The following is an 18879-nucleotide window of genomic DNA, read 5'->3' as shown; positions in this document are numbered from 1 at the left end:
CCCTTATGAAATAAGAATATCTAATACTGTAGCAAGTCTGCGACTGCAGTCGGAGGCGACCCCAAAGCTCCTCTTTCGATAGCTATCTGCCAGGAGCAGGGGATTTCTCCACTTGCCCTTGATCCTTCTCTTAATTGCTAAGCATTAAGCAGAGAGGCATCAAGTACCATTTTGAGAATCTTTTGTATAACCCAGCTGGGGGTTGAACCTACAACCTTGCGAACCGTAGTTGGATGCTCTGCCACTTACACCGCGGTTCTAATACTGTAATACGTTTTATCTTTGGTAGTATCCAAAAAATGATAAATCTACACAAAAAAAAACAAAAAGTTCATTTAACATAAGGTCAATCAATCAATTAACTTGCAAAATTAATCGTTCATTGTTATTCATGGAGAATCTTAATGACAGTAGTTTCGTAATTTACCATAATTTCTAATACTCATTCCAAACTGATTATCACTTATAGACGAGTGGAAGATGGACTTAACTTTCTCACGATATACAAAAGGGAGGTTAACTTCAACATGCTGTTTTGTGGCCGCAAAATCTTGTCGACAATTCTGGGAAAAACAGTTTCGAAGTGGCAATTGATCAACAAGCATTAGTAATTCTTTAGAGTACAGTGCATATTCTTTCAATTTTGAGGAAAAACTTTTATTCACTAAAAAAATAATTTGATGCTTAAAATTTGATGCTTAAAATTTGACTTTTCATCAAAAACATGTTCGTGGAACCCCTCTATCTGTTGATTTTTTCTCCGCCAATTAATGTTCAACTTCAAAATAAATGTCAAGGCTTTCCGCGGAACCTTGTGAATATGAATGGAACATTCCAAAAACATCATAAATAAATTCAAAATCCTCCCAAATTCCATATGGACATCTTCGGCCATAGACCTAAACTGAACAGATTCCAACCTAGAAGCCATCGAAGCTACCTGAACGTTTCGTTGATAATGACCTGACAACCATCTTTTATCAATTCGATCATAATACGAGCTATATTTCGTGAATCGTCTATACCACTATGCTGTCGACCGACGAATTCCGTTCCTAAGCATTGTAACATTTGTTCGACGTTCACTTGATGTATTTTATAAAAGTTATTGAAATGCTTACGAACATTTACCCAGCGCTGAAAGTAGTGCGGTATCTCCATCTTTGACATTTTGCATTGCGTCTTTAGGAAACGATCGATATCCCAAGGTCTGAAAAAGGAGAATAACACCTTATTTATGATATGCATCATTCCAGTGTCTTCTGACATTACATCACGGACCCAATAGCTGATTGGTTGAAAAACCGGAAAATCAGTCAATACGTCACATTCAACCGCTTTATTGAGATATTGAGCTTCTTAAAGCGCAAAAACTGGACACAAAAGCTGTTTCTGGCTGAAAAACACTGTTTTAAGGGTTAATATCTCGAGTTAAATACAGAAATCACCTATACTTGCAATATATCTCTAATCTTAATTTTTCGAGAGCTTTTCAAAAATATACAACAAGTCTCTATTTTCTCAAGCTAAAATTTTTCATTAATTTTTGACTCTATAATTTTTGCCTGAGACCGTCATATTTGTCCGAAAATCACACCAAAGTGTCAGAAAAAAAATTGGCACCTAAGTTATTTTGATCCCCTACCCCTTAGCTTTCCAAAAATGTATAACAAGTGCTTTGACGAAAAAAATCGAGCAACCTAAAAAAAACAAACAAATTTCCCCCTACTAACATACCAAAAAAAACTTTCTGACAAAAATGATCCGTCTTTAAATGAAAACGTTTCAAAAAACCACAAACTTTATTTTTCTTCTCAACAAAACGAATGATGCCAAAAATGACGACGGTAAAAACAACAACAAAAACAGTTGAATAATCCTTTGCATCATTCCTTTCTTTCGGTAGCTATTTATGAAGGATTTTTTGGAACCTACCCATCAGTGACGATAACAAACTTCTGGTCAGGCGTGACTTGATCTTTTAGCCATTTATCAAAACGATTGAGCACTGTCTCAAATGTCGATGAAGATTCAACGGTCAACTGTGAAGAAGAAAACAACGAATTACGATGATGCATTCAGCCACGGCCTTTACACGTTTTTTTTTTTAGAAGCATAACACTTACAGTATAAGCACATCTAATCTCAAATCTTGAAAAAATCTTAAGCATTGACAAAACATATGCTGAGCCTTAGTTTACGAAATCCAGCTGAATGTGTAAATCGAGGCTAAAGCCAAAAAATATTTGATGGCATTCAAAAATTGTGTGAGGTTTTCAAAAACAGCCAAAAAAAAGAAATTTGAATATCCTTTTTAAAATTAACTCTTTTCAAATGAAACTTCACAATATTGGTTCTAAAGGTGATAGGTTGAAAATTTCTTTTTGTAAAATGGGCCAAAATTGCGGCACAAATCAAGAAAAACACTATGTTGATAAAACAGCAGCCAAAAATTTGTTCAATGAGTAAAAATCATTTTTTTCAGATGAAACTCGTAGCAAAAGGGTTTATCCATAAAATATAAAAAATGGAACCAAAATTATTGGGTCATTGGGCTAGAATTGCGGCTCAAAGTTGACGATTTTTTCATATATGCTTTGATTGAAGCCACATTTCAAGTCCATTGAAAACCCTGCAGCCACAAATTAAACCCATTAGTATCTAAGACCTTAAACTATCAATTTAAAGAAAAACGGTTAAAAAATATTGAAGTCTTAAAGCAGGACAGCACATATAAGCCAACCCGTTGAGTGAGCCACAGTGACATACAGCCACAAAACTTGCCCTCACTTTGCCATCTTATATTTCAAGACTGAATCACTCAACTTCAAAGGGAGCCACATTTTTGGAAAGCTCATCAATTTCCTTATTTTATGGAATTTTGTACTACACAGCAGCCACAAGAATGTCAACGCTGTGGGCTAAAAAGTGGCTGTGATTGAAAGCCTCACTTTTTGGGGTTCTATTTTTGAATGCAATCATTTGCCTCATTGCATAAGCATGGCATATAAGCATATCTTTACCCATGCTTATAAAAAAAACGTTGAAATGGCCTCTAGACCACAGATATCTGTAAAGCCCGAAGGGCTAGATTTGCGGCTTTTATCAAAAAGTGAAGCTCATCTTTGGAAGGATTTCCTACCAGAGTCACGTGACTAAAATATGCAATTTCACCGGTTTGAGAGATGTGAAATAGCGTTTGCCGCCTACGTTTTTTGATCTCGCGCTCCGAAAACAATTAAAATGCTAGATCCTATCCATCGGCACGAAATAAAAAGTCAAATTTTTGCTTCACTTTTTTTTGCTGGAGAAAGCTTAAAGTTGCAAATCTAGCCCTTCGGGCTTAGATATCTGTGCTCTAGACTCGAGGCCAATTTAATTTATTGTTTTACGGACCAAGCTACCCAAAAAAAGAGGGTGGGTCGGTCGGCGAAAAAAATAAAAATGAAACTAGCATTTCACCTATAAAATCTCCTAAAAAACCGCATTCGTCACAGCAAAAACTACTACATCATGACAAAAATGTGAAACAGAAAATAAAAGGACACAAAATGCTCGAATTCACAGATACAATGAAAATTGAACATAAAATTCATAAAAGCTTCGTAAAAATTACCCACATTTTGAAAATTTTGCAGACTGTAAGGCAATTAAAAAAAATGTACTATCAAAATCAATTTTATTTTTATTTTTATTTTTGTAATTTTAGGGTAGGTCGGGCACGTAAACCAACTAATCAAATTGGTCTCGCCTTATCTGAAATAAAGAATAACGGCAACAGTAGGATTGATAACAACAAGCTTCAAAATATCTTTAGTTCTTTGGATGTCCAATAGCAGTTTCGAGAAAAACATTCATAAATAAATATGGCTGGCAAGCAATTGGTACCTGATTTTAGCCTGTGGCTAGGGGGGACCAACCATGTTAGGGGTCATCTAAATATTTTCAGATGGACCTGGGGGCTAGATTGAAAAGACTGAAGATTTGGTATCTAATATATCATCTGTAAAAATTCTTTAATCCTTTTGCATTTACTTAGCTTATCTCCTATTTCTTAGGGCATTTATTCTTTTTAGCAATAAGCTAAACTTACTGTTGTATTTGTTTGATTGTTTGAAAAGGATTTTCGAAAAAATTTGACGTGTGTTTGGCTTAGGGGTCACTTAAAATATTTGGCAACCAGGGGTTACCTAAATCTTAGGGGTCAGCTCAATTCTTAGGGGGCACCTAAAACCTGCTGCCAAGCCATGATAAATCAATTCTTTCATATGCTACCTGCGTTATACCAGTCAAATCTCTGCAAAATTTTGACAAAATCGGATTGGTTAGCGGTCGACAATAACTGTGAAATTCTGATACCTAAAACGATAAGATGAGATCATGAACGTCAAATATTAGGCTGTTTCATAAAATTTCCATACCCCCGGTAGACGAACCTTTACAAGGCAAAGAAAGATTTTAAGAAATATGTGAATACCCCCTGGAGAATGTCAAAATTTGAAAAAGAACCCTTGGAAAAATTGTTTTCATATCTTAAAAGTGAGTGTGGACGAACTAAAATCAGTCTTTTGCCCCCTGGAAATGTTGAAGTAACCTTTTATCCCCTGGAAAAATGAAAACATACTTTTTATATCCCCTGGAAACGTTCGTCCACCCCCCCTGCTTGGATATAAAATGGAATGGCCCATTCTTCAACCAAGACTTAACAATAATTAACATTACATACAGTGTAATTGGCTCTGATCAATCTGTTAGGTTAATAAGCGGCTGTCTTATCAAAAAACAAATAACGGAAAAAATTATGTTGTTTCTTGACGAGTTACACTTTGATGATTTTCGAAAATAAAGGAACCTTTTGTTTTGACGCAAATTCATTTGGATGTTTGGAGCCCGAAAGGTCGCAAATTGGGATGGATGTCGAATAGGCTAGTTTATAACAAGCATGGTCGGAAAATCTTTTCTTACTTAAAGCAGAACCTGGGAACCTATATTTATATGACGAAAGAAAAATTTGGAATCAAACCAAAAAATGATCGCCATCATTATAGAACATTAGACCTAATTTATACCACAGCACACACATTTTCTGACTATCAAAGGTGTAAAGATCAAATGACTATACGCGGATGTAACTTAGCCCCTACAAAGAATATATGAAAATACCAAAAAAAGTAATTATTTAAAGTTTTACCACTTCCAGAGTATCTGCATCTACGAGTACAGCAGGGAATTCTATGATCTCATGTTGATAACCCTTGGGATTTTCTTTTTCACACGTGGCTTCAAAGTCGATCACAATGTAAAAATCCGTGTACTTTTTCTCTTCTTCTGTGAAATCGTTTTCTAGGAAATGCTGCTTCTTTGTGTGGCTCTTCAAACGCTTTTGTAACACTTCAAGACTTCCCCTATGGGTAAAATAGTAGACACGCTTACCTAGCGAACGAATCTCCCCCTACGCGTTGCCGCATTACGAGTACCCGAGCACCTAGACTATATCCCCTTCCACTATTCAGAGAAAGGTACATAAGTACAGTAAAAATAATTATATATAATAATAACATTACACATATTTTACGTGACATGCTTCGAAAAATTCAACAGTTTTTAGACAACTGAGGAATTGTTTCCACTAAGGGCCACAAGACAGTGAGCCACTTCAGCTATTAGTTCCACTTAATACATTTCTACTTACTTTTCACGCATGAAAAACAAGTGAAATTTCACTTCGGACGTATTCACAATTAAAAATGATTTAATCTTACTTTGGGTTTAGTTTCAAATATTCCAATGCATCAACCACTTGGCTTTTGGACATTCGATTGATTCTACCATTTGCTGCAGCTATCTTTTTATAAACAGGGTGACTATATGGTGGTCCTTTTGGGTTATTCAACTGTTTCGGAGGTGGAGTAGTTTTGGTGGTTGGTGATGAATTTTTCGTTGTTATCTTCTTATCCTCATTTTCACTCATTGTCTTGTGAAGCTTTAACAAATTCTCATTGGTTAAAATACTGCGTTCCCATGGCAACTGTAACCAATATTCGAATAGTTGTTTCTTATTTTTTCGGTTTATTTTCTTATTATTTTTGGTCTGTAAAATACAAGAAAAAGACAAGCATCATGTGTAAAAAGAAAATAGAACAATTGGTAACAACAAAATATTAAAAGGTGAAACGAATTGAAGCGTTTTGGAACGTTTGGAAAATATTAGAAGTTTATCGTGCCTTGGATAAAGAGATTTACGTTTGGCTTTATTTTCGATAGATCATTCTCCCGTCATCAAGAAAATCAACATAAACCATCATATTCAGATAGGAACTATCCACAAAGACACAAATCATTATTCATAATCTCTTACACCTTATCACAGTCCAGCACAAAGGAAAGATCAAAACAATGATATTAAAAATCAACATTCGTTCAAGCCTGGAAATTTACTTTAAGTGGGCGAATTTTCGCAAAGTTTAAATCCTCGCCAAAGTTAAACATCTATCATTCGCCATATTCAATGCCCACCAAATTCAACAAAATCTGTTAAGGATAAAAATTCTATAGATAAGATGCATTTTTTAATAAAATACCACGTAAACCAGATGCTCAAACCTTCCCATCCGCCAAATTAAATCCCGGCCAAATTTTAAAATTTGATCATTCGCTAAATTAAAACCTGCGCTAAAATTAATCCACTCAAGGTATAGATACCGTATTTAATTTTCGGAGAAGCAAATCACTAGGAAAAACAAAAGAGAGGTACATAATTCTGTTAAAACATAATGATACACTGAAGAATTACAATTTCATTGAAAAAAACAAAACGAAAAATAATGTTGAATTAAAAAATGAAACAAATAAATAAAAAAAATGACAAGCACACGTATCTAGATCTGATTAAAAAAAAATTATTATTACTATAGATAATATTCAAGTAAAACATACAGATTGCCAATCGCAATTTTTGCCGTTAAAAAAACAATAAAAAATCGTCTGCTATATTCATTTTGAACTCAACTAGTAAAGAGTATTTTCGAATTAAATTGCAGTGAAGAGCATTCTGTACAATAAAGGCTAAAAAATACTTTACAAAGCGTCGATAAACTAGAAAACAAAAAAACCATTACTTTTTGAAGCTGGTCTATGGGTATAAGATAGCACAAAAGCACGGGTTTTTATCAAACATTTTTAAAATTTTATTTCTTTTATAAATTAGAATTAGTTGTCCGATATACTGTAGATGATCAGGAAAAAAGTGGAAGATTTCTTATACTGTGAATAACAAAAGAACCACTAAGAAGGGCAACGAAAAGAAAACATGCTTTTTGTTGTAAGAATAGTGTTTTTTTGGCTGAGGGTGAGTATTATTCGTATTTTTCTATTGTTCCCATTATTATAAACAGTAGGCCTATTGTTCTAAAACTCCAAAAACTCACCCTGATATTCTTATAGAAGTTACTTTAGGCGTACAAACTTTCGCGAGCAGAAACTTTCGCGAGGACGAAAAATCGCGAAATTCACGACATTTACTTTTATTCGCGAATTTAACGGAATATATTTTTCGCGAGCATAAACTTTCGCGAATCAAGACGTAAAATTGAGACTTTTCACATGAAAAAATGGCTTAGAGAGACAAATACTTCTTGGATTAGCTTGAAACATTTGTCCTTTGACTTATCAGTCTTTTAGCAGGCTAAAAAGTACCATAAAAGTTACATTTTATTCAAAGTTTAAAGTTTTACAGATTTTCTATTTTGTCAAGAATTTTTCACGAGCATAAACTTTTGCGAATGGCCCTTCCTAGAATTTTTAAAAACATTTACTTTCGCGATAAGGGCCAACTTCGAAAGTTTGTACGCCTAAAGTATTCTTATAAAAAAAGCGTGTAGCTGGAACGTAAAAGAAGCATAAGCTGAAGAAAAAGCAAACTTTAAAAGCTTTAGATGAGCAAAAAAAAGTTAAAGGAAAGTTTAATTGGCTTAAAAAAGTTAAAAATCAATTAAAAAGACGTGTTGAATAAAAATACGAAATGCTGACAATGATTCTTTGTAAAAAGGCGATTTCAGAACGAAGTAAGATAATCTTGTAAGGAACATTAAGAAAGAAAGGGAGATTGAAAAGACCTGAAGAAAGCCACATGATTATTACCATACATGGCGGCGTTCTAAATTCATTGTTACCATAGCATTTATTCAGCATCAGAAGAATCACTACCATCAGCAGCAGTTGGTCCTTCATCGATGGTCATTCGCTCGTCGTTATCACTTGAATCTTCATGATCACTAATGATGGCTTTGCTTTTATGCTTTTTCTTTCGCTTCCTACAGCAAGAAAGAACTCGCAAAATTACAATTTCCTAATATTCAGTTGACACTCTCTAATTCCACATTCTACATACTCCATTATTCGATAATATTGAAAGACACCGTCAACGAGAAACACTAAAAAAACGACACTGTACTATTCGATAGCCCATTGTCCGATATAGTCCCCTTGAAAATCGAATTAGAGAGTGTGAACTGTTATTCTTCTGAAATCATTGGTAAAGCTTGGCAGGATTATAATTACTGTAATAGAGTGATAAAACGGAGTCAGAATTCTCGAGAATCTAAAGGTAGACAGGAAGAAAACTTACTTTTTGCTCGACTTCTCACCATCCTCATCCTCATCTTCATCTTTACTCTTTTTATCGCGCGTTCGCTTGCGTTTTCGTTTCTTACTCGATCCACTACTCTTGCGTTTTCTCTTGTGACGCACAGGTTGTTCCTCTCGGTCCGATTCATCACTGGCAACAACAGGCTCGTCTTCTTCAGGAGGTTTTGATGGCTCCTCTTCCCCTTCTTCATTCGGTTCATCGTCATCTTCCGGCTCGTTGTCTTCGCTCAATAATCTTTTGATGCCATCCGCCTGTGCCTAGTAATTCCACAAAATAGGTTTAAAACACATTAACAGAAATCTTTTGGTTTAAAGGAAAACGAGACAATATTAACTCACTGAAAGCATAATAACAATTTCAAAGCTTTTAGAGTAAACCACCTAAGAGACTAGAATCGAGTGGAGTCGTTTGCTGATTCTTATTGAATCTAAACTGTTTTAAGTAGTACTACGGATAAGTAGTATGCGGCTAAGTAGTACCATTTATCAGTTCCCTGAGAGTACTACTTATCAGTTCCCTGAGAGTACCATTTATCACCAGTTCCCTGAGAGTACTACTTATCGGGACTCAACTGTACCTCATCAAAACTTTGCAGTAGTTTCATAGGTGAAAGTGTTTTCTTGTCTTCATCATCATCCTCCTCGTCATCCTCCTGGTCTTTCTCATCTTCCTCGTCATCATCGGACGGTTGTGGTGAGTCTGACTCATCAATGACTGGCCTCTTACGTTCTTCCTTCGTCTCCTTCTCTTCTTCTTTGCTATCGCCCAAATTGAATGAGTCTTCTTCATCTTTTGATTGTTCATTCACCCCTTCATCATCGTTTCCCTCTTCTTTCTCTTTACTTTCTACGTTTTCTACAAATTCTGTTGATGTGTCTTTTGGATCGTCGTCTTCCTTTTCTTTGTCATCTTTCGCTTTGTCTGTTGCTTCTTGAAAGAAACACGTGTTAAAAGTTAAAGCAAAAAGTTTTAAATGAAGGGGCTCTACAAGACAAGGAAGGCCAACTCAAAAAAAAAAAATTTTTCACAAAGAATTGATTCATCACACCTTCTTTTTGTTCGCTCTTTTCCTCGGATGGCATCTCCTCATCTGCTGTGTTCTCCGCTTCGGTGTTCTCTTCCTCAGTGTTCTCAGCTTCTGTGTTACTCTCCTCTGTATGTGACGCTTTGTGTTCAGGGCTGCGACCAGATGTTGGTGTCAAGTTTATCTTGTGCGCTTCCAGTCGAATGCGGGAAGAAACTTTGTCGGCTTTCGGTGTCTTTTTCACCTTGGAAAGTTGACTTACTTGCCGCTTCAAATTTGAATTCTCAATCTGAAAAATCCAAAATCATACGAAATAATGATTACAATAGTTAGATAAGAAGTTTTCAAATGGGTTTTATTAATTGGCAGATTGGTGCATTATAACTTATTCAAACTTTCAATAAATAATACAATGGAGTCTTAGCGGATACTCAGCTGCCAGTTAGGCGAATATAAGGATTTGTAAGGAAACTTTCACAGTGCCACAAATATCTTCGAATTAAAAGACATTTGAGTTACAGAGGTTTATGTTTATGAAGACTCCACTGTTAAATTTGATTAAGGTATATGTGGTAGAATACTTGTAAGTTTTCGATGCGTTCATCGTATTGTTTTTGTAAAGTTTGTGTTTTGCTTCGAAGCAGTTTTTCTTTCTCCCATTGGTCGGATTTTAGTTCTGATATCTGTAAGTAGAAAAACAGAAATTCTCATCAATCAAGTGAAATGTTAAGGGCAAGTGCTCGAAGCGAAGTTTATTATGCAGCAAATAGCTCAAATTTTTAATATTCTATCGTACAGTATCGTATCTTGCTAAATTGGTACACTTTTTTTTATATTTTCTGAGCAAAAATCCATAGAGCTTTAACAAGTTTAGGAATACCTGTTGTTAGATTAAAGGTTAGGATTAAAGGTAAACTTTGATTGACACAGTGAATTCAAATAAAAAGATGAATTTTACCTTTTTGTCTTTTTCCAGTATAATCTTTTCTTTTTGTCCTATCGTTCTTTTCAATTGAATTATCTGTGGTAATAAAGAATGTCGGGAAACATAATTAATATTCAGTTCGGTTATTAATTATTTTTAACAGACATATATAGAGAAGGCATAATCTATGACTACACTGTTGTATGCTATAAATGAATGCAAACGAGACAGGGGGGGTCATGCAGTTATTATATAAACACTATGACAATTACTACCGTGGTGGTATATAAACCAAAATTTGGGAAAACAGTTATTCCACCAGTGGACTAACTGCAACATGGGGGGTGCCTAAGCCCAAAATTGTCGATTTTGGTAGGATATGGTGTACTAAGTGAGCAAATTTTTCAATTTTTCACTTAAAATTTTAGGTTTTTAAAAATTCCGGAAGCAAAAAAATTCAAAACATTTTTTTCAAAAGTAAAAAAAAAATCACAAAATTTTTTCTTCAATCAAGGCATGAAAGATATTTAACAAACTTGGATATTTATCTCTTGAACGGTCGTTGATGAGACGTACCCAGTAAAATGGTATCAAAAATGAGGAATTCAGTGAAAAAATTGCCAAATTTGGCATTTTTGGGGGTGGTATACATCGATTTTGAGGGTAAAATCAGTTAGTACACTATGGAATAACTGCAAGGGTGGTGGTGTCTGTAGAAAATGTCCAAAATTGCAGTTACTCCACATAGTGTCAAGGAGTAACTGCAAGACCCCCCCCTGAACGAGATGGAAATTTACCTGTTCTCGCAATGAAGTTAGTTCTGTCATATGATCACCAAATGTTGGTTCAATACTGTTATTGCTGAAAGAGAAGCCAAGACGAAAGAAATTTTCATTTGCATTGGATGGTCCCATGAGGTTTAGAACCATTGGAACCAGGTCAGCCCCGTGTGGAGCTCAGAATAAGCTTAGGCTCTAGCCAAAAATTTAAGAAGAATATAGACCATATTTCCAAAAGGGAAGTTGTTCAATAAAGAATATGGGATTGTGAACTTACTTTTCGGCTCTTCCGATTATGGAGTGACGAGAATGGTCTGTCGAGTCAAGTCCAGTTTTGTAAAGTGATTTTGTGATGTTCTCTGCTTTCAAAGGTGCAAGCACTGGATTACCAAGGCTAGTGAGCAAATATGAGAATCTCACCATTGAACCAGACACAGGCAATAGAATTTATTTTTTTCAAAAACATGCCATTTAATTAAATTCTTTATAAATTTGTTCACCCCAACGGAAGATTCATATATAATTACAACCTAGTCAATCATCAAGAGTTACTACCAATCTTACATTTAGAGACTAGTTTAACCTTCAAAAAAGACCAAAAGTTATATTCGAATTAGAGAAGGATTCGAATTATAGGGAGTAATTTAAACCACTTTTCAGCTGAGGACCAAATTTTTAATTCGAATTACGATTAGAATACTAGGCTTCGATTTAAAGATGGTTTACTGTACAATTAATTTAAGACTTTTTACCTGCTTTGTTGATCCTTCCGCTGCTGTTTTTGCGTTTTATGTCTGTCTTTTTTGAATTGAAGGGTACATTTTAAACAGAGAATCTTCCCGTTTACCTAAAAGCAAATCCAAAAATGCTGAAAATATTTTGCACAAGTTACAAAATCAAATCCTGTCGTAGCCAAATGTCAATAAAGACTTTTCTAACATCTAAAAATTTTGTAACCAAGGGATGATTCAAAAGAAATTAAGAATACCTTTGCTTTGGTCTCCTTTGTTTTTTGGAATGCACAATTTAGTGCACATCCTTGACACTGTATCGGTTTCCCATATTTCTTTTCAGAGCTTGTACACCTGACGCATGTTTTCTCCTTGAATGCTGCCTTCACAAAACAATACTTGCATTTCTTGGGCTATGAAAAATTAGGGATGAAAATTAAAATTAAAAAACAACAAGGTTCGAGGCTTGGGAAGAGTTAAAAAAGCCACCCCCCCCCCCCAGAACAACGGTGAACTCCCTCACAGGTGAAAAATATCAACCTGTCAATCATTTTCTCAAGCGTAGAGTTCAAAGAGCGATTAAAGCTTTAAAATATATAGTTTCAAGAATCATCAGTGGATAGTACTCAATTATCCTTAATATCCCTTTATTTTTATTTCTGGAGCTGTTACAAAAAATGGAAAAATAGAAAAGTTATTTTTCACTGCTCTATTCACATACTTAACTTGAAAGATCTTCCATGGGGTGTCTATCAACTTAAGTGCTTGCATCCAGCATTGGGTAGAAAGTCCAAATATAAGTTTACCGTACATTTTGTATGAGGAGGAGTTCGAACTACACTGTAAATAGGATGTCTTCACTATTGTATCCATTACAATCCTCTACGTCACTTTTCAGTATTATAATCTCAGTAAGAGAAGCTTATACAAAAACGATTTCTTTCTATCTAAAATTTTGCAAAGAAATTTGTGAAAAATAGTATAGTAGATACCTCTCCATATGTTTGTAAGTTGTGGGCACATTTTCCACATACTGCTTGTCCTTTGACTTTCCTGAAGTATAAGAAATAAGGAAATGTTTTGATTTCTATTGGATTTGTATTTTCTTAAAGTCTCTGAACTTTTAATGTTGACAGTTAAAATCACTGAGACTCTTTCTGTGCTAAAACTAAGTTTAAAAATATCAAATTTTGATAGTCTTTTTTAAGCAATGAATAAGTTTCCATATTACTTTGTAAATGCAATTTACTTACTTCAAAATGTGGAATTCTAGTTGACAGTAGGTGCAATTTATTAGAGGGTATTTACGACGACAGTCCTGAAATTTAAAATAATAGGTATTATAAAAATTATTTATTTCTTTGTGTATAATAAACAAGAACATAAGAAATTGTTTGCCATATTATATGGTAATTAGAAATGCATGTGCAACATTCTACATGCTGAATAGACCTACCTAAAGGTTAATTTAATAAGAAAAAAAGAAAAAATGGCAACAATAGTATAGTAAGAAAGTGCAAACTGGAAAATCGGAAGAAAAAAAAGCCAAGCAAATAAAGATGCTAATTTTCCCCAAAAATGAAAATGTTATCAGTCTTTATGAAAAAAAAAACAGAAAAAAACAGAGCAGGCCATATTTTAGAAAGGCAAGGCAGCGTCCGTTGGTGGTCAAAAAGGGCACTTTTTTCAGTGTTTTTCCACAAAAAGGCTGTTTTTACCAATATTTTCAGGGGGGGTCAGGATCCAGATACCAAACCCAGGGCCGGGGGGTGGTGTCAATTTTTTTTCTCCAAATTTCAAAAAGTCAAGTTGGTATCGATACCAAAATGAGGGGGTGGGTCGCCCTTTTTTTAATTTTTGCTGAATTTGAAATTGGTATCTGACTTTACATGTTGTATAATGTAAGTATAAAAACTTATTTGAATCGTTTACACTATACCCATATAAAAGCATTCTTCATTCTATAATTGAAATTAAATTTTTATCTAACTTTTGCTGCTCTCAATCCTTTCAATCAATATAAAACTAGAGTTGAACAAACTGAATCAAGTCTTAGCAGATCTTAGAACTTTTTTAGTCGTGATAAAATTTTTCTGTACATAACGTTTATCCGGGGGGTACTAGGGTTGGCGAATGAGGGGTATGTAGGAACGGGACCTCTGAAAACCAACCCTTAAAAGAGACTGATTTTTGCTAAAAAGGTGACCCTTAGAGAGACTCTTTGAATTTTTTTTTCGATTTTTGAAAAAAGTCATACCCTTAGAGAGACTTTATATTACAACTTTTTCTCTGGAAATCAAAAAATTTCCTAAAAATCTTTTATTTTCCGACCCTTAGAGAGACTAATTTAAAAGTTTCTGATTTTTCCGGCTCTTAGAGAGACTTTGAAAGGTGAAAAAACCGACCCTTACCGTCCGCACTTACCCATCGTCCATTTTTGCCTAGTACCCCCCCCCCCGGGCGCTCATCATATAGGATAATGTTATAAAGACTCTAGCCGTGCCTAATACAATGAAATTTTTATCTAGTCTAGTTTATCAACTTTTTTTATGAATTTTATACATTTTGCCAATTTAGTTCAAAAAACTTAATTTACGTTGTGTTAGAATGAGAAAAACTTGTTTTAATTTTCAGGAGTCTAAAGTGTGGTACATAATATAAGTGATTCATAAGAGGAATGTTCTTTGAATAAAAACATCCACAGATTCTGTTTAGCGTCCCTTGTATGCAGTATCTTATGCATGTAACTTTTTGAATTTTTACTGATTGCCAATTTATGGGGGGGGGGTCCCCCTTTTTCAGAAAAATAGGGATTTTTAAGTTCGTATCGATACCAATTTAGGGGGGTGGGTCCCCCCTTTTTTAGAAAATTGTGATTTTCAAGTTGGTATTGATACCAATTTAGGGGGTGGTGGTGTCTACTACTTTCAAATCTCGAAAAGTCAGGTTTTTGGGCCCTGGGTTGGTATCCTGGACCCTGACCCCCCCTGATATTTTAGTAATTTCAGGAGGGGCAGCGTCCGATAACCAGACGCTAAAAGGGCATGAAAAATGGTCTGCAGAGATAAGCTAATGAAGCAATTTCACACTTAGAGTCCAAAAAACACCATTTTTAGGCACTTTTTGGCCCAAATTTACCCAAAAAATATTTCTTTGAAAATTGGGCTATCAGATTTCAAAAATTTCTATTTTATATATCATTGTTCATAAAATCAGAAAATAATGCCAAGTCGATAGTGAGAAATGCTCATTTTCCCTAAAAAAAGACAAGAGGAAATTCCCCAAATAAAAAAATTTCAACCACCTTTTTTTTAACCACCTTTCAACCATATTTTCTGGAAAAAAAGGCTTCCGTCTTGTTTTAGAGAACCTTGCATTTTATCTTTGTCCAAAAAAATTGAAAAAACTAATGAAGCAATTTCACACAAAGTCCAGAAAACCCCATTTTTAGGCACATTTTGGCCCAAATTTGCCCCAAAAAATAAATTTTTGAAAATTGGACTTCATCAGATTTTAAATATTACCATATTACATCAAAGTACAAAAAATCAGAAAAAAATATCGATCCAATCGCCAGAAACGCTCTTTTTCCCTAAAAATGACATAAGGGAATTTCCCCAAATAAGAAAAACCGATTTTTACGGCCAAAAAAAACTTATTTTTAGGTAGTTTTTGGGCCAAACTTGCGAAAATCCGTATTTTACGACGAAAGAAAATTTTCCGAGAAAAATTACTTCAGCCACATTTTACGGTAGCTTGCACTCTATCTTTCTGCCAAAAATCAGGAAAAAACTAATGAAGCAATTTTGCACAAAGTCCAAAAAACCTTATTTTTAGGTAGTTTTTGGCCCAAATTTGCCCCCCAAATTTTTTTTTCAAAAATCGGACTCCGTCACTTTTTAGGCATTGCTATTTTGTATCATTGTGCAAAAAATTAAAAAAAACTAATGAGCCAATCCCGAGAAAAGCTGCTTACAGGAAAATGGTAAAAGGGAATTTCCCCAAAAAACAAAAATCCGTATTTTACGACGAAAAAAAATTTTCCGAGAAAAATTACTTCAGCCACATTTTAGGGTACCTTGCACTCTATCTTTCTGCCAAAAATCAGGAAAAACTAATGAAGCAATTTTGCACCAAGTCCAAAAAACCTTATTTTTAGGTAGTTTTTGGCCCAAATTTGCCCCCCAAAATTTTTTTTCAAAAATCGTGCTCCGTCACTTTTCAGGCATTGCTATTTTGTATCATTGCGCAAAAAATTAAAAAAAACTAATGAGCCAATCCCGAGAAAAGCTTGTAACAGACGAACGGACAACTGTCAAATTAAAGGACCTCCCCGTAGGTCCAAAAATGGCTGGTCAAACAGCGATGAAGGGTTTAATATCATTTATATACCACCTAAAATTATTATTTATTCACTTTTTTATCAATTTTCAAAGATATCAGGTATTTGAGGTTTCTTCAAAATAAAAATACTTAAGATTTGAAGTCCTTCTTTTATTCATTGATTTTTTACGGCACTTTGTTAACTCTCACATCAAATTCCTGCTTTCTTCACTAAATCGAAGATGAGAAAAAACCTAAGTCTTAGGATCACGGATTGAAACAAATATATGAAGGGTGAGATTTTACAGCCGCCGGTCCTGCAAAGCACTGAGAGGCCATGGGTGCCAAAAAGAAGGGACGTGTGAAATGTGGCAATCTCATTGGTGGGAATTTGACAAGCAGCTACAAAAGAGCCCTGGAACGTAATCAGTAGAAGAGACCACATTCATTTTTGTTGCAGAATTCCACATAAACTTCTCTCAGAGGGACTTTTGACAGTCTTTTGATTTCTTTTATGAAATATATCAAAAGAAAATACTAAGCTCGCCCAACAAATTACAACTTTTTAGTAGAACTCAAGATTTCTCTGAACATTCTTACTATCAATATTTAAGATTTCTAGCCTTCTAATATACGAAAATTAAATAAAACTAAATAAAACACAGACTGTGTCATTCACAAACTGTACCATACTGTTTTAGTTGCACCAGACTCTAAAATTTTAGCAAACTTTGTATGTTAGTCGTGGGAAGAATTGATATATGTGAGTGACCCCTTATAGTCCGTTACCCCCCTGAGGACGAAATGGATTTTCTGTAACATTCAAGATTTTTCATGGGAAAATCTTGGCAAGAAAATAGAGCAAATTTTATGGATTTTCCAATACTTGGCAAGAAAATAGAGCAAATTTTATGGATTCTCCAATATAGTACATAAATGACTAAATACTGTCAACTGTTCTAACTTGGGACTATCTGACAAAACATGGGACGGTTACCATTTCACCAAACCTCCAAAGTCATTTGATTTGAGTTATTGAACGGTGTATTAAAAAATATACTCTTTCACACCGAGTAGGCTTTTAAATCTAAATATGGAAAAAATCCATAGTGGAACATACGTGAGTGTCTGTACAGGAACGAAAAAGTAACCTTGAAAACTTTTTCAAATTTCTCAGGATCTCCAAGTCATACAAAGGGGGATAATGGTTTTTTTCTGGAACTGCCCATTCCCATTGTATATACAATTAATTGAAAGTGGGAATTTGTTGTTCGGTGGGAAAATGTACGGTGTTATCGAGCCTAACCCAAACCCACCCAGACATTTAGATCCATAAATTCTTGATATCATTCTTATCGAACAAGTTCATCCATCAAACTAGATGTTCAGTAAACATTGCAATCCTTTTAATTACAAAAAAAACAGCCAAATTATAAGCAGTTTCACACAACACACGAAACGCATGCAAACTTCGTCGTAACTTTTTCGTGTCCATCATTAAAATTTTACAACTTTACTACGCTTCAAGTCACGTAATAAAAATAATTTGCGCGCTTAGTCGACCTGGTTTCCCCGCCCTTATTGTTTATTGCAAGCACATGCTCTAGGCTCTAAGAAGCCACATTAAACTTCTAGGCGCAGACCTAGCACACCCGGTCCCTTTTCAAATTCATAAGGAAACCAGGTTCTTTTAATTATTTTCCACTCACAGTAAAAAGGTCTACTAAAAAATTCCTCGCGTGCAAAATGTTGTTGTGATTTGGGCATCTTTGTTGAAAGCATGCTAATTAGCTTTTTAGTGATTACTACATCGTTAAAGTTTTCTTTTCAAATATAAGTAATAACACTTCATATTTCTCATATTATATATATGACTTATATTAACAATCTGTGACGTGATGATAGGGAGAGTACAGTTTAGTGATTGATTGAAACCTTTGGTATGTATTTGTTTATGTTTGATTTTTTATTTCGAAAGACCAGCCTACAGCTATGTCGAAATTAGAAGACGCATGTCGATATTAGACGATCCTAATGTACACCGCACAATGTACGGCAGTGTCTGAAGTAGTAGACAACTTTAGTGTCTCCGCCATGACGGTCTGAAGGGTTACAAGGATGAAAAAAGTAAACCAGAGCACAGGAGTCAGTTGTAACATAGCTTCAGCCAGGTTTCTAGCTCCCCCGAACAATTTAGCTCCCCCAAAAAATTGCCTTGTGCTAGCTAGGTTCCTTAATGCGAGTACAGTAAGACTGATATAAATGAAAACTAAATTTTACCCAGACGATCTCAATCGAACGGAATCGACGATCAAACCAGTCAAACCAAATCGAACGCAATCAACCGATTGAAATTCGATTGTTGAACGCAATCGAATCTCAATCAAATATTACCGCAATTTTCAGATTCGATTGATATTCGATTGCGTTCGATTGATGTTCGATTACGT

At 34.8% G+C, this 18879-nt stretch overlaps 3 protein-coding genes across 3 annotated transcripts in view; 1 reads left to right on the top strand and 2 right to left on the bottom strand.

Annotated features, from left to right (window-relative positions):
• The window catches only part of LOC136811513 (L-seryl-tRNA(Sec) kinase-like), a 402790-nt gene that overhangs the window by 289272 nt on the left and 94639 nt on the right, over positions 1 to 18879 (top strand). The gene's annotated exons all lie outside the window — the stretch shown is intronic.
• LOC136811516 (3'-5' exoribonuclease 1-like) lies at positions 768 to 6087 on the bottom strand. The gene is made up of 5 exons (XM_067068139.1): positions 5763 to 6087; positions 5192 to 5405; positions 4276 to 4359; positions 1936 to 2042; positions 768 to 1210 (listed from the first exon to the last, which is right to left on the bottom strand). Exons 1-5 carry the CDS (start codon positions 5969 to 5971, stop codon positions 937 to 939), a joined length of 888 nt encoding a protein of 295 aa, XP_066924240.1. The 5' UTR covers positions 5972 to 6087; the 3' UTR covers positions 768 to 936.
• On the bottom strand, positions 8091 to 13424 carry LOC136811492 (uncharacterized protein DDB_G0283697-like; the record flags this gene model as incomplete). The annotated part of the gene is given in 12 exon segments (XM_067068112.1): positions 8091 to 8312; positions 8627 to 8904; positions 9225 to 9577; positions 9696 to 9960; positions 10253 to 10354; positions 10630 to 10692; positions 11394 to 11457; positions 11653 to 11769; positions 12128 to 12222; positions 12364 to 12519; positions 13099 to 13159; positions 13360 to 13424. Coding segments are annotated over 12 exon segments (1752 nt in total), but the record flags the coding sequence as incomplete, so codon positions are not given.

The sequence above is a fragment of the Clytia hemisphaerica genome, unplaced genomic scaffold (genome assembly GCF_902728285.1).
Source record: "Clytia hemisphaerica strain Z4C2 unplaced genomic scaffold, Clytia hemisphaerica genome assembly, whole genome shotgun sequence".
NCBI lineage: Eukaryota > Metazoa > Cnidaria > Hydrozoa > Leptothecata > Clytiidae > Clytia > Clytia hemisphaerica.
The sequence above is the reverse complement of the archived record's forward strand: the minus strand, read 5'-3'. Positions and strand labels throughout refer to the sequence as shown.